The 24,034-nt window shown below is 42.0% G+C and overlaps 1 protein-coding gene across 1 annotated transcript in view; it reads left to right on the plus strand.

The window, feature by feature from the left end:
• CACHD1 (cache domain containing 1) overlaps positions 1-21,403 on the plus strand; it is a 108,329-nt gene extending 86,926 nt beyond the window's left edge. Inside the window, exons 14-27 of the mRNA XM_069861857.1 lie at positions 1,572-1,714; positions 2,296-2,477; positions 4,187-4,297; positions 8,262-8,384; positions 10,561-10,660; positions 10,797-10,913; positions 12,286-12,446; positions 13,511-13,597; positions 13,815-13,931; positions 14,855-15,006; positions 15,232-15,393; positions 16,274-16,351; positions 17,294-17,395; positions 19,908-21,403. Of these exons, the coding sequence (XP_069717958.1) occupies positions 1,572-1,714; positions 2,296-2,477; positions 4,187-4,297; positions 8,262-8,384; positions 10,561-10,660; positions 10,797-10,913; positions 12,286-12,446; positions 13,511-13,597; positions 13,815-13,931; positions 14,855-15,006; positions 15,232-15,393; positions 16,274-16,351; positions 17,294-17,395; positions 19,908-20,146 (1,874 nt within the window). The 3' untranslated portion in view covers positions 20,147-21,403. The remainder of the gene's footprint in view (positions 1-1,571; positions 1,715-2,295; positions 2,478-4,186; positions 4,298-8,261; positions 8,385-10,560; positions 10,661-10,796; positions 10,914-12,285; positions 12,447-13,510; positions 13,598-13,814; positions 13,932-14,854; positions 15,007-15,231; positions 15,394-16,273; positions 16,352-17,293; positions 17,396-19,907) is intronic.
• Positions 21,404-24,034: the final 2,631 nt, after the last annotated feature.

The following is a 24,034-nucleotide window of genomic DNA, read 5'->3' on the forward strand; positions in this document are numbered from 1 at the left end:
CTTACCTGTTAAAAATTCTTGGGATACTGATGCATTCCTGCTTTTAATAAGCTAAACTGATTCTACACTACCTGACTAATTTCAGTAGTTGCCCAAACATTACTGGAAAGAGGGAGAGTCTCCATGGCAGTGCAAGTTGTAGTGTCTGGAAAGAGTAGGGAACTTAAGAAACAAAATATATCCTAAGAACACAGAGAGTTTTTTTTATATAAACATGATAAGTTGCAAGCTTTCGTATTTAAATATTAATCTTGGGGGTTTTGCTAAAATCTGTATATTATAAGAAGTTCTGAATGAAGTGCTTTTGTTTGTAGCAAGGTTTGAAGGTCTCATAGTGGATTAGTGGCACGGTTGTGATATTTTTTTAGCTGTGTTGTAGTGCCACAAATAGCTCAGTGAGACTAGACTGGAGGAACTTGACAAACCTGTGGAAATTGCTTTGCCAATTGTTTAAAATATAGATTTTTTTTTTCTTTCTTTCTTTAATGTGGTGCCTACTCTTTATAATCTTCCATCCAGAAAGACAAGATATGAATGGAAAATATCAAAAAACCACAGTACTAAACTGACAAGTAGAAAAACTTCATGCAAAGCAGAATGCAATCACATCAGAATATTTGGTCTGGGAAGCAGATGAAGGACTATAATAGAAGTTCATACGTGCTGCCTGCAATACATGTGGTTGCTGTATGTGTGGTGATGTGTTTTAGGGGAATGTGAATAAAAGCAGAACACTTCGCATACTCCAGTGTATTTTTTCCTCTGGAGACCATTAAACACAGGGAAATCTGGTTCCCTCGGTCAGATATTCAGAAAAAACATTCTTTTCAACCTTCAGCCCTGCATCATCAGAATCATTTTTCTTTTCAAAAAGAAAAAGCTGTCTGATATTGTAGTTTCTGCACATAAAAGTTTACTTTCTAGTCTGAAACCACCCCAGACAGCTACACTTTTATTGGTAAGCTCCCTATTCTGAGGTTGTAGTTTTCCATTTGTTCATTACCTGTAACTGGGAAGTTCTTGTTTTCATTTCCTGGGTTGGATCTAACCTAAGCGTGGATAATGGATTTCTTCTTCTTTAGTACAAGATCTTTTCTTAAGGGAAAACAGCTTCGTGATTTTTCAAAAAGTAGCAATTCAGAAATTGTTTAGACTTTGAGAGCAGAGGCACTAAAGTCTACTGAGTATCATATGGAGGCCAGAGTGAGTGGACTAGCTTTGTGACTTTTTGTATTTTGAAGCAAGCAAGGTAGTCCATGTGCACCGTAGGTGTTGTCAGTGCCTGGAGAGACAGGCTGTGCTGGTAAGTGCTCTGGCTGGGATGGAGCTCTTCATGCTTCCTGCCCCTGCTCGCAGTCCACCCATGACTTGAAGGAGCTGTGCCTTTTGCATACTGAAGCATAGGAGAGGGAATGAACAGGTGGAGGAGTGAAGAGTGTGTCTGTGTAATTCCTTGCACGTGTCCTCAGATAGGACACCATGTGAGATACCCTTCCATGGTACAAATGTATTTACTATGCATTTTGTGCAATTAATTGTCCTTCACTCTCCTCGTGTTTTGCCATTTTTAGAAAGCCCTACAGTGATGCTCTCTGCAGGCAGCTTCTCTTCTCCTTATGAACACCTCAGCCAGCCCGAGACGAAGAGGATGGTGGAGCATTATACAGCGTACCTCAGCGACAACACACGCCTGATTGCCAATCCTGGCCTTAAGGTAGGTCCTCAGTGCTGAGCGCTCTGGTCAGTCCCAGAGACCCTAGTTTCCTCGCGTCCCACACCTTCATCCAGAGGACAGTAGCTGAAAAATTGATCTCCCAATGCTTGCAGATTTGTGGCATGGTGGTTTGGAGTGGTATACCTGTGTGTGGAGAGGTGGTCATGGGCTTTAAGGTGTGGAGGGAGGTGGGAAAGGGCTTCTTCCCCAAGAGGGAGGAAAAAGTTGATAAGCAGCTATTGAAATGAACACTAGAAAAATTAAAGCTACAGTAAATTCTTAGAGGAGATATCTGTGGTTTTAGGCATATAAATGAGAATTTTCTATTTGCTCTGCAAGCAGAGCAGTGTTTATATTTACGTGAAGTAAAAAAAGCTGCAGAGATAATGACAACAATATTTCATTATAATAAGCTTTTCCTTCACTTGGAATGTGCCAGATCTGTCTGGTGTGAGAAGACTTTAAATAAGTAATTGAGTTTAGATGATCTCCGATCGTTCTTTAGGAAACCCCACGAGCAGCTTATTATCTTTTCATGCAAGTCTTAGAGGAACCCTGCCAGGTCTGCCTTTGTTTTGCAGTTCTCTGTCAGAAATGAAGTAATGGCTACCAGTCACGTCACAGATGAATGGATGACACAAATGGAAATGAGTAGCCTGAACAGTTATATTGTGCGCCGTTACATAGCAACCCCCAATGGGGTGCTCCGAATTTACCCCGGTTCCCTCATGGACAAAGCATTTGATCCCACCAGGAGACAATGGTGAGTTTTTAGGGTCTTGTTATCAAAGCTTTGGATAATCTTGGAGGGCAATAAGGCAAATATTTGGTGATGATTTCATAGCCTCAGGGTTTTTTTTATGTGGCCAGATATTAACTATTTAACTAGAAATGTTTTGATGGTGGGTAAAAGTCTTGGTGCAAAATACAACCAGTCAAAACCTTTATTGGTTCTCATTTCAACCCTTTTGATTTTATGTGATACTTTCTGTTTCATATCCCTGCTTTGGCAGATGGGAATGTAAATATGCAGAAAATGAGCATCCATTTTAAGGAGCAGATAATTCGGGAGCGTATTTAACTCCCTGTGCCATTTTTGGTTGCTAATATTTTAGTCTGCTTGTTTGTTTACAGCAGATAACCTTGCTAATTTACAGTAGGAATTTGCTGGCTCGACTGCACTATCATCTGATTTGGGAAAATATTAGTATACATTACAAATGAGAAGGTGAGACCTGAGAGGATGAGACCTGAGAGCGCTCTGGAGTGTGTTTTGGCATGTGTGCTTCATTGAGAGGAGCCAGCCAGGTGCTGTCACACTGTGATGCTGGAAAGATAGGAGCCACGCCAGGTGCCAGCCCTCCAGCTATATGGGGAAGGCTCTGAACTGCCCCTGGCACTAGTCGAGCTGTAGCTCTCCTGACCCATGTTTTCCATGAAAAAAATCATTACTCTATCTGCTGATTAGCTTTTCTTCAGGTTTTCTTCCTTTTTTTTTTTGTTGGTTTATTTGCTGACTGATAAGATGATGGAATTTTGCTCTTTTTTTTTTTGTGGTGAGATAAACAGGATGCATTCATGTTCTAAATTAACTGAATGTACTTTTTACAATCCCTTGTCTCTATTTAAAAAGCTCTCAAATTATTTTCATCATTGGTTTGGGGAAGGTTGGTTTTTTTTAGTTTTTTTGGCTGGGGGGTTTTTTGGTTTTCTTTGGTTTTTTTATTGGTTTTATTTTCGCTTTTACACTTCCCTGTTTTTCTCAAACCACAGTTTTGAAAAAGCCTCCATATGCAGCATGCCATAGTGTCTTGTTTTTGTATATAAAACCAAATGTCAGTATTCTGGCAAGAAGATGCAAGCAAAGTGCTAGTAATGAAGTACAATTCAGTCACTTCCACACTGCAGTCCAGACTCCTGGGATAGTATGCTGGAAAGCAAAGTAATAGTGTTTTGATACACAGAAGTGTTTCCAACAGTTGGAATGTTTTATAAACTGTCTTATACAACAGTAGGAAGATATTTGACATGATAGTGGCTCATTTTATGTTGACAGTAAGTTTTAAAAGATTGTAATTCGTACTGATTTTTCTGACATCTTTCCAGATTTCCACATGTGAATAGTGCCTATAGGACGTACTTTCTCCTGCGTTTGCAACATAATAATTTTGCCTGTATTTGCTTTGAGTTTAAGACTCCATTGGCACTATCATACATTATTCTGGGGGAAAATGTCTGCACTGACATTAAACATATGCTACGCAGAAGGAGATAGAGCTCTTTTTAATGCAGTTGCGTGTACTGAGGAACCATTTATTGAGCAAGTCTGGTTTATGCTCAGGTGCTTGCTTAATATTAAGAATCATTGATTTGGTAGCACAGTATTCACAGCATGCAGAATTCAGTGTTCATGTTCAAATTTCCAGCAACCATTCTGCCCTAATCGTAAGCATTTCTTTTGTCTGCCCTTAGGTACTTGCATGCAGTGGCTAATCCAGGACTCATTACGTTTACTGGTCCCTACTTAGATGTTGGAGGGGCAGGCTACGTTGTTACGATCAGTCACACAGTCCATTCTTCCAGGTAATTTGTGTTTTCTTATTTATGTTAAGGAAGAGTACTCTCAGTTAGGAACTCCTATGTGTTAAAGAACTGAAAGCCAAACCTAGTCTTAAAGTGCTTTTAATGAAATGTAGTATAATCTCGTGTAGATTCAGTGGAAATAGTACACTGAAACACTGGGAAAAATCCATGGTATAAGAATAGTTTTATATTCTGCAGCTTTATTGAAATACAAATTATATCAGCATATAGAAGAAAGGATTGATTGGTGAGAATGTGCTCCTGGATGGACATGGTTTGAAATGAGATGTCATGTAAGGAAGACAAGGACCTAGGAGGTGGAGGAGGATTGTTTTCATTAGGCAGGTTGATATATATTCCCTTTCTTCCAGTAGACAAATATTTTTTGTCAAGATTGCTAATCTCTGCATTTTGTGAAGTTACTCACATGTGTCTTTCAGAAGTTGTATGTACCAGGGTTGTGTTTGGAAGGGAATAAAAGATGAAAGCAGATCTGCCTAACTGCAAATAGAGGTCAGTCTGCAGGCAGGTTCAATTTAAGAGCTGTTTTAATTAAAGAGCTATCCATATTACAGAAATTGAGGGAGCTCCTTGCCTGAGCTGTTTGAAATCAGCATTTCTGGTCAGGGGCTTTCAGGAGGAAGAACTTGAGGAAAAGCCTGGAAGCCTTCAATTGCCCTTGCAAAAATGCAGAAAACAAGTGACAGTGGAAACAGTGACCTGTGCCTTTGGGATCAAAACCAAAATGAACATCATAGCCACATAGGAAGAAGCATTTTCTTCAATAATTAATCTTATGTGGCCTAAAAAAAAGAAAGGGGAAATTCTGATGTGTCTTCATTGAAAACTGGCAAAAAGAATCTCAGCTTTTCCTTTATTCTCAGTACTGTGCAATGTTACCACCATAAGAAGTGGGGTCTGTCTCTATAAACACCTTGTCACTACTGGAATGACCCTCAAGAACCAGCCTGTTTTCTTTCACTCCCTCCTGGCCAGGCCCCAACCCAAGGCTGGGGTTTGGTTTGAGATGTAGGACGTTCAAAGCAGGTCACTTGCTATCGTAAGCTCTCCCAAATTTTAGAAATGATAGCTACTTGTTTTTCACATGGAGTCTCTTCCCAGACTCTCATTGAGCCTGTGGCTTCTGCACATGCTCTATCTAAGAGCCCCGCAGCACAAAGGTAACTTCTGACACTGTGCTGGTCAATACGGATCATAAAGCCAGCAGAGCACACAGCAGTTCTTTTCTGCTCTTCCCAGACATCTGACTTGTTTGGGATTTTCCATCACGGGATGTCTGCTGGTGTTTTTTGGCAGGGGTGTTGCTAGGCCTAACGCCTGTGGTGCTTCTCACAGAGGGATTTACTTAAGAGAAATAAGCACTTTGGTAAGAAGTGCAGTTTATCAAAATCCTGATTTTTATCTAGTAAGCGATGGTTTAGTTAGCTTTAAGAACTTAAAGCTTGCCTGGGTTATTAGAACATGATTAAAGAACAGTTAAACAAAGTTTGGCAGATGTGAGTGTGATTCCTGGGTAAATATGACCTCTAAAGCTTATGGTCACATGCAGTTGTAATCCCCAAAGAGATCTCAGATAAAAAAAACAGAGGAGTGGGGGAGGAATCGGTGGAGTTAATAGGCATGCTTACATTAGAAACTGCTGTGTGGGTTTGAATAACAACATCAGTTTCTCTGGAGCTGACATTTATCTCTCGTTGCCATTTTATGTATATCTTACTGCTTTTTTGGAGGCAGGGAACAGAAGATTCATTGAAGAAGTTATTTAATACAGTTTGCGTTAGCAAACCAGAAGGATTTAATGCTTAAAAACAAAGCTAAAATATTTACAGTGTTTCTAACGGCTTTTTGTCTGTTAGGACAGAGCAGTAACTTTATAGCTTGAAGCCCTGTCACGTACAGTTAAATGTATCTGTGCTTCTTCACTGTCATCCTTTTTCCATTCTTCCTCCATGAAGTGTGTAATGTTAAAAATAAATTAAATGCAGGTTTTTAGATTTTATAAATATATATAAATCTACAAATCATCACCATACCTCTTTAAAAGCACTCAAAGTTCAGTCCAGTAAACCGAGTTGATTTTATATGGGTAAGGGGCTCCCAGCAGCCTCAACTTTGTGTAGTCCACCTGTGCCATTCACCATGTGTTTATTCTAAACATTTTTATTCCCATCTTCAGAGATAAAGTTACTTAGAAATGTAAATTTTAAAAAGTAGCAAGTCAAAGGTGTCTTCCGTGTTGTCAGCATAAGACCCCTACGCGTGCAAAATAGCACACCCTGCAATTTGAGGATGAGCATTCCACGTCCTTTGAGGATGAAAGATAACTTGGTGTCATCTCAGTGGTGCAGGAAGCAAAGTTTGAGAATTTGGATGTTAGAAATGGTGTGACAGATCGTCATTTGATCCAGCCTCAGGCTACTGCACGCCACCGCATGATATAATTATTTCCATAACCCTGCCTAATAATTATTATTTTCCTCTATAATTATACTGGAAGGCTTTTGTTCCAGAACCTCACTGCTCGGATGCCCTTCGCACCTTAGCTCAAGTGCATTGATTCAGGAGGTCTTGCGTATCTAGGTGTTTCTCCTGAGGAGAAAGTAGGAGCCTACTAGGACAGGAAGTTCTGGGAAAATGACAGAAATAGAATATTGTTTCTATTTGGAGCTTTTGGCTTTTAGACAATCTTAGCCAAATATTGAGGCTGTTACTCTGCCAGGAGAGTTCTTGCAGTTGCTTCACAGACAGTGAGGGAAGTTAAAACAACAGGATTGAGCAAAAGTATCACTATTTTACCTTTACAGAGCTGTAAGGAAATACACTTCCATGCAGCAGCCTGAGACTGATTTATTAGTTTTTGACATATCGGTTGCTAAGGCAACTGTATATTCCCGAGCTGGTATGTAAAGATTGGAACACAAGCACATTTTCAGTATGGGCAAAACACTACAGTTGGAAGGAGCTCTGACTGCCAGTGCTGGTGAGTGTCCACAGCAACACCAGCGTCTGCCCTGTCCCTGAATGTGTGTTTTGTGGTTGCCCTGTGCTAGGGAAAGATGCTGAATTAGAACATTTGTGAAATGATATGGTTTGAAATGTCACTTGGCACTCCACAGGCAGTGGGAGGCAGTGCCAGGTCAATGTAAATTACTCCTGTTTAATTCCAGCTAGCATGGATAACTGGCCTGTTAGTAGGATGTGATTGGAAGCATTTGATGCAGTGCTCATTAACCAGCACCTAAATAGCACCTCGTTGCCTGGTGCGAGGTAACCTCATATGTGTCTGTACGTTGGCCAGCTTCTTTTTCTGGCTGAAATTCATAATCACTCCTCCACTCCAGAATTTTAGGGATTTAGCAGAATGTCTATGGCAGCTTCATATGCAAGTCATAACCCTGGGGGCTGAGCAAGGAGGAGCTGTGCAGAACATAAACCCTGTCAAGGCAGTGGCAATTCAGGTGCTAGAAATGTAGGAGCTGTGTCCTGCATTCACTTGTGCAAGTAGAGAGTTTTTAGTCCTCATTTATGCTGCTAAAAATTAAATGTCTGTAGGTGGTAGAGATGCATGTAAGAATGAAGGGGGAACAGCCCATGGGGAGAAGGGTCAGTTCCTGGGTGTGATCCTATCCTTGCTGGGCCATCTCCTGTCTCCTCCATGTGCTGGTTGTATGAGGAGCAGTTGAAATGCAGAGACTTCAGGATTTGCAGCAAAAAACAAGCTCTGTTAAGAAGCTGTTCTCTCCCTTCACAGCTGCTATAACTGTTCACTGTTCATTTAAACACAAGCAGCGTGAGCTGAGCTTCAGTGTGGAGCTACGGATTTGAGCTCGTCATTTGTATGGCAGGAAGTCAGTCCCATATTCAAGTAGGGTACTGAGTAATTAAAATATTATTTATATATAGAGCCATCAAAGCCTTTTCCTTTTTTCCTCCCCCTTTGCAGTGCACAGATGTCTTCGGGACATTCAGTGGCAGTAATGGGCATTGACTTCACCCTGCGATACTTCTACAAAGTTCTTATGGATCTGCTGCCAGTTTGTAACCAAGACGGAGGAAACAAAATAAGGTGAGCCCTTCCTTCCAGGCAATAGCTATCTATAGCCTGTTTTTTTACTTCTCTTTAACCAGATGACCCGGAGGCACTTTCCAACTTCTAGAATTTTGCTATTTTCATTGTGTGTTCTCTGGGTTCCACTAAAATATGTGTTTGTTTTTCTCAAAGCTCATGTGGACCTTCTTGTTATTCAACATCCAACTGTCATCAGCTAAATAAACAGTCTGCAGGAATACGGGAACGGAAGATAACTGATTATTTTTTCGGTTATATTTAGACTTCACTGAAATCCTGGGCAAAAACCATTTTGTTAAATGAACACGCTTCCCGTTCTCTTCTGTTTGTTTTCATTTTACCTATTTAGTTGCTACAGCTGTGAGCAACTAAATAATGATGCATTATCTCTAGTTATTGTAAATGTGATTAGTAAAATATAGTTTTGTTATCTTTTTCTTGGAAATGCATAGCACAGTACTAGCCAGAAGTCTGTTTTGTTTAGTCCTATGTGTATCATAACTGTTACTCTTTCCTTTACCCTGTCTTGAAAAATCACATGGTGAGGGAGTGGGGGTAGGCTCTGGTTTGGATCTGGAGTAACTTGATAATGTGGTTTGGGCATTGTTGTTATTTCTTTGGTTTTAAACCTTAAATTGGAAAAGGAAGTGGTTTTCTGTCATCCTCCCAATTCTGTTCTGGTTTGGTTTGAGTATCTTGTTCTATGTTTTATGGTGTATTTAAAAAAAAAAATCAGGATTTCTGGTTTGGCATTCTTTCCCCCCATTTAAAAACTGCTACTGCTCAGCGGGGTCAGATGCTTTATTCTGTTTGTGTTTGCTAGATAAGGAATTATAAGCATATTGTTAAATGCTTTGTTAGGCCATTCTAACGTAGAAGATGGATCTAATGCTTTACAGCCTCTGACGGAGTGCTCGCAAGTACTAGGCGACAACTGTTCTAACTCTCTGCAGGCAGTGGGGCTTTCTAAATTTATCTCTCCCAAGCTTTTTCTCTCTGTAGATGTTCTGGGGTAATCACAAGCCTGCTCATTCTCCTGTTTCCTATAGCGTCATTCAGAAAAAAAGGTAAAAATGCAACATCACAACAGGAATTTCTAATGCAAAACCCAAATGCTTTGGGGCAGGAAAAAAAAAAACAAAGAAAAAAACCCCTCCCCCCCAAAAAAAAGGTTTTGTGACCTCTTTGTGTAACCTAAAGTGTACGGTCCCATCAGTTCTGCGCTGGCTGCTTTAAATACTATCCACTCTCTCCCTCCAGGAGATGATGTAGGTAGAGCTGTGCATAGCAGGCTGCCATGGGAAGTGCAGACTTGAAAGTCGCCCGAGGTGTCCGCCGGCCTCAGTGCAGAGGCGCAGCTGCGGGGCCCAGCCAAAGCCCTGCTGTGCTGGGGACGTGGCCGCTACCCTGCTGAGCTCTTCGGGAGCATGGAGTGGCCGCATTAACCTCCTCTCGTCTCCCTTCTGCGGCCGCCGGTTCTCTTGATCTCGGCACAGGCTGTGCCGTCCCCAGTGCCAGTTGCTCCTCTGCCTTCCCCAGCGTGGCTGTCTGCAGCTATGGAAACGGGAGATGTCGAGAACATTATGGATTAAAACCTCATCGCATGCTGGTTTCTAGATAGGAGCACAGATCTGACATCATTTCACCGAGGTCACACGGGAAACTAATGGGAAGAGCTGAAAGGGGGAGGAAAGATTGAGAAGGCTGAGAATGAAACAGGAGTGATTTATCTACCCGTTAAAATTGAATTCTAAAGTGGGAGGTCATTAAAGGAGAGTGTGAAATCTCTGTTTAATTAGTATCAGAGTAGATTAATCAGCTGTTAAAGCTTTCTAAGTTCATTATGCTTAATTTATTCCTGGATCTTCCCCAATAAGACAAGACAACGCACTGATGGGTTTTCCTTTCTGTTTCTGATCAGTCCGTTTTCAAATTCTCTGTGGTCCAGGCTTACTCTAACAGTAACAGATTTAAAAGCTCCAGGGAAATACCCGATATATTCTTCAGAGAGGTTTTCCAGAGAATTTGCTTAATGGCCCTGTTATTAAAATAAATGGAAGCCTTTAAAAATTCTTTCTCTAGCTGTAAATTTAAGATGATGTTTTATTTCTCCGTGTCTCTCTAAAGCCCAAGGGGTTCTAACAGGAGGTTTTCTGCTTTTGTTGTGGGGCAGGTGCTTTATCATGGAGGACAGAGGGTACCTTGTAGCACACCCAACCCTCATCGATCCCAAAGGACACGCGCCGGTGGAGCAGCAGCACATTACACACAAGGTCTGACTCCTTTTTTCTTTGTTTATTTCCATTCCTATTCCTTCCTTTTATAACTTCTGAGATGGTACAGACTGCAGAGAAGCTGCTGTTTGTGTCTGATTTAAAAGGCGTAAAATCTTAAATGTTTTGCACTTAGGAGCCTTTGGTAGCAAATGACATTCTGAACCACCCAAACTTCGTCAAGAAAAACCTCTGCAACAGCTTCAGTGACAGAACAGTTCAGCGGTTTTATAAATTTAATACCAGCTTAGTGGTAAGTGTGTTTTTTCTGTTTTATTTTGCTTTTGAATGTACTTTGGTTGGGTTGGATTTCTTTTGGTGGAAATGCAAATCCTTGCCAAGATCAGCAGGCAAGGCTTGAAGGCAGCCTTCCTTGCGGATTGGCCTCTATTCACCCTCTCCAAACATAAAATCAGTCATCTGGGCTGCACAAACTATGCTTGCACTAGGAGTCAGTTGACATACAGGGGATTGTGGGTGTGATCACTGGCCAACTGTCATTCATGTCTGCAAAGTCTCATCCAGCATCATGAAAATAACTTATCGGTTCTTGGGTGAGGACTTTGCAGCAGTAGTAGGGCTTTTTGCTTTGGATCCTCTCCTGACTCTGGCTTCCAACTCTGACCGGTGTCACATCCTCCAATGGTACAGGCTGTGGAGGTCTCTAATAACTGATCTTTTAGCTAGGTCACCAAATAAATGCATTTACTGATGCAACTTGCAGGAGCATTGGCAAAGTGTCCTTTGTCAAACTGAAGTCTTTGGAGGTGTGAGTGCTTTGCGCGGTCCCTGTGGGCTGTCTGTAAGCTTCCTCTTCTGCCGAGAGATCTAAGCCAGGAGCTGTTGGCTCTTGTTGCGCTGTCAATGCCAGCTGCAGCTCCACAGGTCCACCCTTGCAAGATCTCTGTAGAGTTACTCAAAGGATGTTAAGCTCTGTGGGAGAAACTGCTCTTTAAATAATGCTTTTCAATCAGTACTGGGAGGAGAAGGTGGAAAACAAGTGTCAAAAATACTTGAAAGTTATTGCAGAATACATTGATTTATGTCAGGTAGGCTTAAACATTTTCCCCATGCTTGAAATGCAAAATAGGAAGTGTTTCACTGTAAAGGAAATTGTATAGGACAGAGCAAAAACTCAGATTTGTTTGATGCAAATAGACATCATGAAAGAGTCTGTCTACCAAAATGATCACAGCTGTGCAGTGCTCCAGCGTATTTTTTGCAGTACTGGTGCCAGGAAATTTTCAACAAGTCGTGATGGTGCCTTCCTGCCAGAGCCGAGTCTCTTTGCAGAGGTCACCGATGGCTGGCACAGTGGGGAGGGGAGCAAAGCAGTGGAGAGAAGCGCACCCCGCTGTCAGCAAGATACCACACTCCAGGCTTCTGCCACATCTCCTAACGTTTACAAGCTAAGCATATTTTTGTCCTGTCTTTCCACCTAGAGGTAGCTTGGAAGATGGGAAGAACTCAAGGGCTTGAGCAAATTTGTCAGCCTCTTTATTTGTGAAGGCAGCACTCCCATGTATTTGTGTTCCTTCAGCTCTTTAGTTTCCTTGGAAGAGGGAAAGTCTTCCCTAAAACCAGGTATCTTGCTATGCCAAGTAATGCTACTTGTTTTTCCCTAGGGTGATCTGACAAACCTTGTGCACGGCAGTCACTGCTCCAAGTACAGGCTGACAAGAATCCCGGGCACCAATGCCTTTGTGGGAATCGTCAATGAGACCTGTGATTCACTTGCTTTCTGTGCCTGCAGTATGGTAGACAGGCTCTGCCTCAACTGCCACAGGTGAGCAGGGGATGAGAATTGAGCAGGATTGTCCAAGCAGGTGGTACTTACCTCTTTCTTGATTCAGGTTTGGTAAAACCACCTTTATTTTACAAGCTAAATGAAAACACGTAGTGCAAAACTGAAATGGAAACAAAATAGTTGCTTTATCTGTGCTGTCTGTGAGGGGCACAGTGACTTGGCATACCTCTAATCCTTTGCCATGTTGTCAGTGTATTAGAACACGGGGTAGTTTGTTCTGGACATGTATGGATGGATAATGTTAAAAGACCGTGACAGATTTCGTTTCTCAGGGCAGTTATCTGTGGGTCAGGCCCTTTGTTCAGCCATATTAATACCCACAGTTTTATGTGGATTGAAGGAGTTTTTTAACCACAGGGACCCCAGCACTTCCAGATTTTCCCTAAACCAGCATCAATTACGTGTTTGTTGCACTGGCGAGAAGGATCCCTGAATCTAGAACCGTAGAACCATAGAATGGTTTGGGTTGAAATGGACCTTTAAAGATGATCTAATTCCAGTCCCCCTGTGATGGGCAGGGAAACTTCCTGCTTGATCAGGCTGCCCAAGGCCTCATCCAGCCCAGCCTTGAACATCTCCAGGGATGGAGCAGCCACAACTTCCCTGGGCAACCTGTGCTTGTGCCTCATCACCCTCATTGTGAAGAAATTCCTCCTTATGTCTAGTCTAAATCTGTCCCTCTCCAATTTATAGCCATTCCCCCCTCATCCTATCACTACATGTCTTTGTAAAAAGTCCCTCCCCAGCTTTCTTGTATGCCCCTTTCACATACTGGAGGTCTAGGCCTGAGGCTTGTGCAGGGGTTGTCTGCTTTTTAAGTTTTGAGGGACGGCTAACAGATCAGGGGGGCTCTGTTATTGAGCTTTCCTGGGTTCCAGTGCAGGATAGAGCAATCCCTATGTTCCTAGGGCAAGGTGAAAGGTTACTGAACCACCTTCTCCGTGGGGAACTGCTGCTGGGGAACTGCTGCTGTGCAGCTGCGCTCTGAGGTTAAAATCACGGCGCAAAGTCTGATGCCTTTTTTGTGTTTTCTGCCCCTGCAGAATGGAACAGAACGAATGTGAGTGCCCCTGCGAGTGCCCTCTTGAGGTAAACGAGTGTACCGGCAACCTCACCAACGCCGAAAGCAGGTGAGTGTGACCTCCTCCAATGAAATGGCATGTGGCAGGAGTTAATTAACGAAATTAAGGGTTTGTTCAAGCTAACTTACAAGCGATACACGATGGAATAGGCAGCATTTTTTGTATAATTAGGCAGGTGATATGTAATAGGTAAAAATGGTGTTTTCTTTGATTATACTTTTATTGCTTCTTATAATATGAGTATTTACTTTTTGGGCCAACACAGGAACCCAAGTTGTGAAGTTCATCAGGAGCCAATGACTTTCACAGCAATTGATCCGAACCTACAGGATGCCCTCCCGCAGTGCATTAACACCCAGTGCAATCAGAGAACAGAGAGCGGGTAAGGTGGTGTTCTCTGTCCTTCAAAATGATACTGTGTTTTGGAGCAATTAAGTAAAAATAGCTCTTCCTTACTCAGAGATGAAAAAAAAAAGTTGCAATGCCAGAGCACAATATTGTAGCATGTGCCAATGATGGCATTTTGCTGCAGCACAGAGAGAGTATTGCTGTCTGAGTCACATAACACCATGAATGGCAAACGAATGGTTTCCCCTTCACTATTTATGACTCTGAGAAGCGAGGTCTGTGCAAGTGGAAGATCTGCTCTTGAAAGGAAAATGAATTCTTCCTTTTAGCAAAATGAGTAGCGGTGCTATGCTTGTCTGCCTTCTGGAGGAACTAGTGTTCACGGAAAGCAAAAAGTACTTTCACGGGGGTGACTTTGAAGCACACGGGAGATGGTAGCTGCCTGTCAGCTTCTAGTTTCCTGTTCCCCTGTTCTACTCCTGACATTACATAGAAAAGCTTGAGCACTTCTTTGTTTGCTAGTTATGAGCTGTCTCCAGGGAGCTGAGATTGCTAGAACGTATTGTGCTCTGACCAGACTTTCCAAATCCTTTCTTCCATCTTCCAAAGAATTGCAGAGAAAGGGTGGAACCCATTAGTCAGACTTCATTATGCTGAGAAATGCCTTATTGGAGGAGTTACAAGTAGGAAGAGCTCCCTGTGCTCAGGCTGAATGATTGAAGTAAAAAACAGACTTGGAAGATGCATGCTGAAGATGCAGCTTCCCTGTACAACTTCCCTGGTGGTACTTGAACATTTTAATGAAGAGCCTTTTGTGGCCAAACTTTACGTGTGTGAGGACTTACAGATGATTTTGGCTTCCCTCTGTCCCTCGATTCTAAAATACACTGAGCTATGCCAAATGAGAAGTGTTGAATCTGAAAGATGACAGTATTTGCTTTTGGTTTTAATTTTCAGGGATTGCTTTGGCGTGTTGGACTGCGAGTGGTGTATGGTAGACAGTGATGGGAAGACCCATCTGGATAAGTCCTATTGTGCCCCTCAGAAGGAATGCTTCGGTGGCATTGTGGGAGCCAAGAGCCCATACGTGGATGATGTGGGAGCAATAGGTAACTGCCTTTCTGAATGGATGCTTCATTTATTTGTAGCCATACGTTTCCGTTTTTAAAATGTACCCTCTCTGAATTTCTTCTCCTTTTTAGTGTGCTCTTCTACATGTGTGCAGTTGAACACTTAGCCTTCAAGATCTTCTCTGATCTTCAGAGATGTCATTTAAACTTTTCTGCAGACCACTTATGAGGTTTTTTCCCTCTGTTTTGTCCCTTTTGGTTTAGGAGATGAGGTAATCACTCTGAACATGATCAAAAGTGCACCAGTGGGCCCAGTGGCTGGAGGCATTATGGGCTGCATCATGGTGCTTGTCCTAGCAGTATACGCATATCGCCACCAGATACATCGGAGGAGTCACCAGCACATGTCACCTTTGGCTGCACAGGGTGAGTCAATAACTTGGGAGAGAGAAATGCACTCTCTCTGTGGGGTGGGGATTCGAAACAAAACCAAACCCAAGAATTAAAAAAACCAAACAAACAAAAAACAAAAAAAACCCAAAACCAAACAAAAAAATCCCAAACCTTACCCCTTGGTTTTGTTTCAGTGCTTTACCGCATTTTATCTTTTTGCCAGCCCTTATAACAGTCGGGTCTGGTCCAGGGTGCTTGTGCATTGCTGCCCTCTCCTGGGTGCAGCCTGAGGAGACTCTGCCCCAAAGCCTTAACGTGCAGCTCTTATCAGGAAGTTGAAATTAGGCTTTTTTGAGAGCTAAAACGATAAACCCCGCTTTGCAGCTTTCTGAACCTTGTCACAGCGCACTGATTACATACGTTCATCTCCATGTGAGAGCATTGCTTCGGGAGTACTACCATTTCCACACCCTTTCTGCTTGGGCTGTTTGAGACCCGTCTTTTTTAACTTTTGTTCCCTGCTCTAGTCCATGTGATGTTCATGGGATATCCACGCATAGATAAAGCCACTGAAGTCTGAGAGGCAAAATTGTATTTGGGAGAAAGGATACTGCTAGAAAGATACAGAGATGACAAGTGTGGTCAGAGCGAAGTACCTCTGTATTTGATTATACCCAGACTCTATTTTGAATCAGTTCTTCAGCTTTCTTCAGAACTCTGAAGCCTGATCCCTTCAGGGGGAGGTGGGATGTATCATTTTCCTAGCATCCCTAGCCCCATCTAGCTCAGGTCACATCTTTTCACACAGTAATGCGAAGTGCATCCACTGTATTACCAGGGTGACAGCCGTTAGTAAGATGATCCAAAATTTTTCTCTTAACAGTTGCATTTTTCTGTTTGTAATGGTGTGTAGAAATGTCAGTGCGTATGTCGAACCTGGAAAATGATAGGGACGAGAGGGACGATGACAGCCATGAGGACAGAGGAATCAGTAAGTACCAAATCACTTTGCTGTAAAACATCTAAGAGTAAATGATCTATTTGGTTTCTTAATGTGCTAGAATTAAAAATGTGAGGAGAACCTGTGCTAATTGACAGTAGAAAAATGACAGAACAATGTTTTAACTTAAACTGTAACTTCCGTGCAACTTTAGTTTCATGCTGGGAAATAACATTTTCTACTTTTAAAAGACAAATCTTGACACTCTGTGGAGGAGGTTTGCCCGTTACACTCCACTATCATGACCACTTCAGAAATAGGTGACAATACAGGGTATGGAAAACTCCTGCCTTTCCACAGCCTTAGAAAGGGGAGGTGCCGAGTCTGGCATGTACCTTGAACAAAGGTGGCAGTAAATTAGGTTGCATTGGTTTAGGATGCTTGTACTTCTTTACCATTCAGTAGAAATGAAATGGCACTTTGTATATGATACAAAATGATACAAATATGATATGCTGCTCCTTAAAATGAGCCAGTGCACCTCGCCTCTGGGAGAGCTCCAGAGTCAGGCCAGATCCCTGTCTCTGGGCTCTTGCTAAAATAGAACTAAATACTTAAGATTTGAAACACTGTCAACACTAAGACTGAACAGTAAGCGTATCTAAGTTTCATGGCTTACATTTACTGCTTCTCCAAGTCCTTTTTAGTTTGTTTGAGTTGGATTTCAACTTTGCCACAGGTTCTTTAGCATCAACACAGTAATTTTCTAACTTTTATTAATCCAGGCAGCTGAAGGAATGAGTTTGAATGGATCTTGATCTGTCCCACATTTAAACGTCTCTTTGCTCCTATTCCTCTGTCACTTGACAGTCATTGCATTTGAGAAGAGTTAGTTTGCAGAAAGCCTGTTCCCTTGTGCCTGATCTGTAGCACTGATTTAATTCAAGAAAAGCACTTTCTTTAAAACCAGTGTTGTTTCTTGTTCTCTCCCAGTTAGTAACACCCGGTTCATAGCAGCGGTAATAGAGCGGCACGCCCACAGCCCCGAGCGCAGACGCCGGTACTGGGGGCGATCAGGAACAGAGAGCGACCACGGTAAGACCCTGAATCACCGCCCTGGCCCCAGGTTAATGACGGCAGTTCCTCAGTTTCCTTCAGATATCTGGCACATTGCAGATAAGGCTGCCAAAACCAAACCAAACACCTTTGCTCCTTATTGCTTCACATAACAGTTTTGATGCCTGTCAGCAGACAGTCTTGCCCTGCGAGGGACCTGGTTTTATCAGAATGGTAGTGGATCAGTGGCTGAATGCCCTGCTTTCCTGTCAGATTTGGGGTTCTGCCAGTTTTTCGCTGAATGACCACAGTTCAGACTGACACAAACTACATTTACCACACTTCCTTGCTATCACCAACCCGAACAATCTGGATATTCAGTTGAGATAATGGACCTCTCCTGCTTAATGAGAGAAGGCAAATCCTTTGCAATTGAGTCAGCATCTCTGCTGCTTTTCTCTCTGATATGACATACACATCTTTCATAAAATTTTAGCAACATGTGGTAGACACCTGCATTTGCTGGGGTGAAGTAAGTGTGGATTTAGAGACCAACGTGTAGGGTGCCTCCTTAGCTTTTCTGTTGCACATTCAGTCTGTGCCATCACCACAGAGAACATCACACACAACCTTCAAGCGAATAGTGATCAACATGAACTGTGTACACATATAGCCATGAAGGGTTTTCAGCCACGTGTGTTTGCCACACACATTCCAACCCTATTTAGGTTCGGGCAATTTCGATGTGTCCTTCATGCCCTGAGACTAAGTCGTCTTAAATTTTGAAAGCTGTTAGAAGGGTGTAATGCTGTTGACTCATGAGGAAGCTTTATATAAATTAAGAGGTAGGTTAGACAAGGCAATCTGCCACAGATGTCAGCTCTAGCCGCCTGTTGTAGTGGCTGGGCATGTGGCAGCAGACCTGTTCAGTTATTAAGGCAGTGGTTCCACTAATGGAATTGCTGAGGGACAGGAAATCTGAAAGCCAAAGCCTTGGAACGTGGATAAACAGATGTCTGAGACAGTCTTGCTCTAGGAAGACTTATCTTGGATTTGGGGCCAGATTACCTGTGCTGAGGCAGATTTGCTAGACTAATGCTTCTTTTGCTCCATTTCATGTGGTCCTAGCAAATCCTTCCCATCTTTCTAGTCAACGTGTCAGGGTTAGCAGGATAGCTGTCTACCTGTTTCTGAAATGGGCGATTCTATTTTTAGTTTCTGTAATTCCATCTTCTTCAAAAGACTGCGCAGTCTTCTTCCTCAGTTCCTCTCTGCCAGTCAGAAACTGTGACTCAGACCATGGAAAATGTGAACCAGCTTTGGGTACTTAGCTGGATATTTTTAACATGCTGCTTTTTAGGACACCTGATGGAGATGCTCTAAACCACTGCTGTTTTTTCAGCTTTTAGCCAAAGTTTTCTTGGAAGGGTTATTGTTCTGATCAAAGCAGAACTTTTTCCTTTTATTTTTTTGTTTGTGTTTTTGCATTTAGAAATACCAAGGTGGGTTTTTTGTACTGCAGCCTGGTTTTGAGTGGTAACAGCTGGTTGCAGTGATAAATCCAAATCTCGCAGTAACTGCTAGCACCTGCTTCAAAAGAAAGGAAGAGAAAATGTCCAAGGGACCTATTAATGAGATGGCTTCCTCACTGAGAAAGCATGATCCTGTCTTGCAATGGTTAGCTCTTAGCTGACTTTCCAGCAACATCATTTCCTTAGGATATCCCAGGGAATGCGATGTCTCATTACTCCTATAGATGGCTGATCTGTTTGGTTTTTTTTTTAACTTCTCAGATTCCAGTAGCAGATACTTCAGACAAAGGCGAGCCTGGAGTTAGTTGCACTATGTGCACCTGCTTAGCTGGAAGTGTTGAGACTCTTTGGCTTAATTAGACCTGCTGTGTGGAACACTTCCACGTGTATTCAATAGATTTCTTTCACTGGATGGAAGGCTCACCAACATTAAAAACACGTGCTTGGTTTTTGCAAATAGACCCTCAAAGGTGAACAGTGCTCTCTTCTTCTTAAAAATAAAACACCATGATTATGCAACAAGATGATGTGAGCAAGCTTTGCTGCTTCCAGGCACAGTAGTTGGTGACCCTTCCTGGGAAAGATGTAGTTTGTTAGAAATAGAGGTAATGGTAGTGGATCCCACCTGTCTTGTCTGTGTAAAAGCCCAAGTAATATGGTAAAAGATACCACTCCAAGAAAAATTCTGTTACATTTTCTTTTCCAATCCCTAGTAGCAGTGCTGCCAAAGAAACTGTTAGATAGCTGGTTCATTTTTACTGTTTGGCGTGGTACAGACCATAGCTCCCCAAAGCTTATAAACAAAGGCAAAGGCTGGGAATTGGATCCATTATGAACTTACAGGAGAGGATGGTTTTGTTTTGTTTTGTTTTCTCCTTTTTCTGTTAATTAAAGAAAATGAACTGCTTTATTCTTTGTTATCTGTGTCGGATTCTGTGAAGGGTGCAGCACTCGGCACCGTGGAACACTGACTCTTTAGTCTTGCTTTTCATTCTTAGTCCTGCTGATTTGTCTTCTAGGTTACAGCACTATGAGTCCTCAGGAAGACAGTGAAAACCCTCCGTGCAACAATGACCCATTGTCGGCTGGTGTTGATGTTGGAAACCACGATGAAGACTTAGACCTGGACACTCCGCCTCAGACAGCCGCCCTCTTGAGTCACAAGTTTCACCACTACCGGCTGCACCACCCGACTCTTCACCACAGCCACCACTTACAGGCTGCAGTCACCGTACACACTGTGGATGCAGAGTGCTAATGAACGGCAGCAAAAGGAAATGTAACTTTGTGAACAATGATCCATGCAGCAATGGGCAGCTTTGTTTCTGTGCTTTTCACCAGGAACGATTTAACTAACTTCCTGAGTAAACCGCTAGGCATAAAAGCTTTACATTTCTATAAATGTAAAGTTGGCTCTGAAATGGAAGGGAAATGAGCTTGATGAATGGACCTGCCATAACATTTAATAAAATGGAGCAGGAGGCACGTTGGACATCCAGAAACAGGGATGCAAGTTTATACAGCAGCTGAAGCTTTGGAGGCCCTGTTAACGCTGAGCCAAGAGGAGAGCGAGCACGTCAAAGAGCCAGAGATGATTTGGTTTCCTTAACTGGAAGAACAGAAATCTGTGCAGCTGAGGACTAAAAAGGTGCCAGATAGAGGCGGGGAAGGGAGAAGGCTGTTGGCTTCTCTGCAGTTTGTTTTGTGCTAGGAAATTCACCGCTCCAACAATTGCTGTATGGAACCTGGGACAATGCATCTCAAGATTTTTAAGTAAAGGATTATTTTTCTACTATTTATTGAACTTGAAACTCTGGGGGAGGGAGGGAAGAAAACATGTTAGCAATTCTCAACAAGTACCACATCTAATCTGGGATGGTGAGTGGTTCTTCTGAGGAAGACATCTGTTTCTTATTAATTGATCTTCATCCACTGCCCCACTCTGCAAAAGGGAAAATGAAGAAGTCGACTCTGACGTGTTTACATGACAAATGCTTTCTTTTCCACAGTTGTTTTCTGTATTACAGTGTTTTCTTCCTGTTGGCAGAGGAGAAATCCTGTACTCTGTTACTAAAATTCTGAGAATTCTGCCCATAAACCTCTCCATCTTTACCTCTTCGATCATCCTTAAAGGTTTCCTGTGTGGAAGTAACAAAGGATTCATTTAGCATTAGTTTTCAGATAATTTCAAATGAAATCTGTGCCATTCTTCTGTTTCCTTAGGACACTGTCAGGACCAGAAGTAGGGATAAACCAGTGTTTTGTAAAATTTGGGTTACTGTGGAAGGTATCTTTATGAAATCAAAATTTTGAGCTGCTGCTGTTTGTCTGGAATCTAACATTGCTGGGTAATTCAAACAAAGATTAATCAATCCGTCTAGCAACACGGAGCATCATAATTATAAATTAGTTTTAAATCACAGTGTTGTATTTTAGATTCACATTTGTGATTACAATGATATAAAAACATTCTGCACTGTGCATATGATAAACATCCATCTATATGTAGGTTTTTTTTTTAAAAAATCACTTGTTTTAATTAATATGGTACTTAATACTGTATTATGTAAAAATTGGTTCTTAAACAGTACAGTAAAATAACTATGTGTGATATCAGGATACCCCTTTATACTATGTATAAAATTAAATCTCTAGTGAAATAAACTGTATATAAAGTATAGTTCTGTGGATAAATGGCTAGATTGAAATTATTCTTTCTCAATTTCCTTTAATTGTTTGTCTGAACGAGTGCTATAACAGAGTGAAATGTTTGGTCCAGTTCCCCTTGTTTATGTAACCAAACTTAAGAGATCTAAACTTTATATATTAATGACAATAGTCACATTACCTTGTAAAGTTTTTTCTAGCCTGTTGGACATCATCTGGGAAACGAACATTTCTTGAAGTGGTCAGCCACTGCCTGGGCTCACCGAAGCCAACCACTTGGTTTTTCTATCATGTACTGCTGAGAACTTGGTCACTCTGGATTTGCCGTTCAGCTGTGTTTGTGTAGGATTGGGTTGTGGGGGGTTTGCTGATCAGAGAGCTGTAGGAATCTATCAAGCACCACTTCGTGTTTTCAAAGGCTGTAACAGTTTGTATGTCAACCTGTAGACCCAACTTGCCGAAATTTCTAAGTCTGAATCCAAAATAATGCTGGTGGTTGGGTAACGGACAAACTGGCAGTTCTGTCAGGTTTGCCTTTAGAAGAAAACATATTGTTCTTTGGTGTAGCAGTAATGTTCAGATAAGACATACAGCCAAGAAGCAGATTTTTTAAGCATGAAGGGAAAACTGCTTTCAGTGTGGAAACTCTTCAGCTGTATCTAGGTTTTAATAATGGTTTGTGTGAAACGTGAGACAAGATGCTTTGTTGGTTTCTGTGTTCTATAGAGCTCAGAAAGGTGTTCTCACTAAAATTGAGGGGTGAGATCTGAAGTTCCAGCTAGGACTTTCGTTTGTTCGGATCCATGAATGCTAACACAGAAGCTGGAGTTCCGCCAAAAGCTGTTGCCACATGACAAAAGCGTCCCTGGAAGTCACTGACTTGGAAAGCAGAATTTCAGTTGTAGTTTGCCCATCTATGTACATATGAAGGAATCTCACTATGCAGCAGAAATTCTTGAACTTAAGTGTGTGCTTCTCATATTCCCGAGCAACATGAGAATAGTTTCCTTGCTTATAAAATAATGTAAACAGAAGTAAAGAAAAGCACCTGTGGCTTGATCAGCACCTGCCTGCCTGCTCTGGTGTTGGTGTTAATTTTAACCAGATAAGGCTAGGGAGCACATTTGTAGTCAGAAGCACATCATGAAGAAGTCCAGTTCTAATTAAACTGCAGTGTTGAACACAGGCTCTGTGTATACATTTCTTAACCCACGCTGGCATATTCTGTACTGTTTTTTTATAGTGGGAGAAATCGCTTTTGTTCAAAATATATCAGAAGGTGACACAAATAAGCACGTACAGTGTGAAATGCAATAATATTAATTACTTTCTTGACTGCAATTCTGTTTCAGGGGAGTTCGTTGTTCTTAAAATTACGTGCCAGGCAGAAAGTGTTTGCAGTGTTCTGTTGCAGCCCTGCCAGAAATATATCTAAGTGTTACACTTCTCTTTGAACAGCTATTGAGAAGTGACAGACATCAACTGCCCTTCCTTTTGCCTTTAAAAGCTTTTGCAGAGCTGCACCTTGCTGCTGCTTCCGCCCTTTTGTTCTAGGACACACAAACTGTTCTTGATTCCTGGGGTCTGGACAACCTTGTTCATACTCTTGCTATCAAGGAATAATTGAGGGGAAAACAGATCTAGAGATATGCCAGCTCACAACTTAAAAGTGCTGACACCTAACCTTGTCCCAGCGGGAATAAACATAAAGAGACTACTGTTCATTTAAAGCAAAACCTGAGAAATACGGGGAGGAACATGGATATGATCGAGGTCTCTAAGAAGCTGTATGATAGGTCTTCCATTTTTGCTGCAGCCACAGCCTTCTCGCTGTTATTGTACTTTGACCAAGGAGTGAGATCATAAAATGAGCAATTGGCTGCCTGACACGGGCATGTACCCCGTATCCTCACTGCCTATAACTGGTAGACCCCATGGCCACTCATTTTCCACTTCTTTCACCTTTGAAACTTAGTTGTATTGATTTCCAGTAAGTTTTCTTTTGTTCTTCCAGAACCAGTTCTTATGAAATGGAAATGAGTCTTGCTTTGGTTTGTGTTCACTAACATAAAATCAAATCAATGCTTTTGGGATTTGAGAGCTGTGAGGTATGTTGATTTTTCCTGTATGTAGCAAGCAGGTCCTCCATCCAAGTAACCCAGCTGGCTTGTGCAGAGATAGAAGCTGTTTACATGTTCAGAATATAGTGCTTGAAATTTAATTGAGATGATTTGTTAATGGCCTCAAGTTGCACCAGGGGAGGTTCAGATTGTGTATCAGGAAAAATTTCTTCACCGTAAGGGTTACTGGCTGTTGGCAAAGGCTGCCCAGGGAGCTGGTTGAGTCACCATCCCTGGAGGTATTTAAAAGAAGGGTAGATGAAGTACTCAAGGACACGGTTTATTAGTGGACAGGTATGGTTGTACTTGATGATCTCAAAGGTCTTTTCCAACCAACTGATTCTATGTTTACATTACAT

The sequence above is a fragment of the Phaenicophaeus curvirostris genome, chromosome 8 (assembly GCF_032191515.1).
Source record: "Phaenicophaeus curvirostris isolate KB17595 chromosome 8, BPBGC_Pcur_1.0, whole genome shotgun sequence".
Taxonomy (NCBI): Eukaryota; Metazoa; Chordata; class Aves; order Cuculiformes; family Cuculidae; genus Phaenicophaeus; species Phaenicophaeus curvirostris.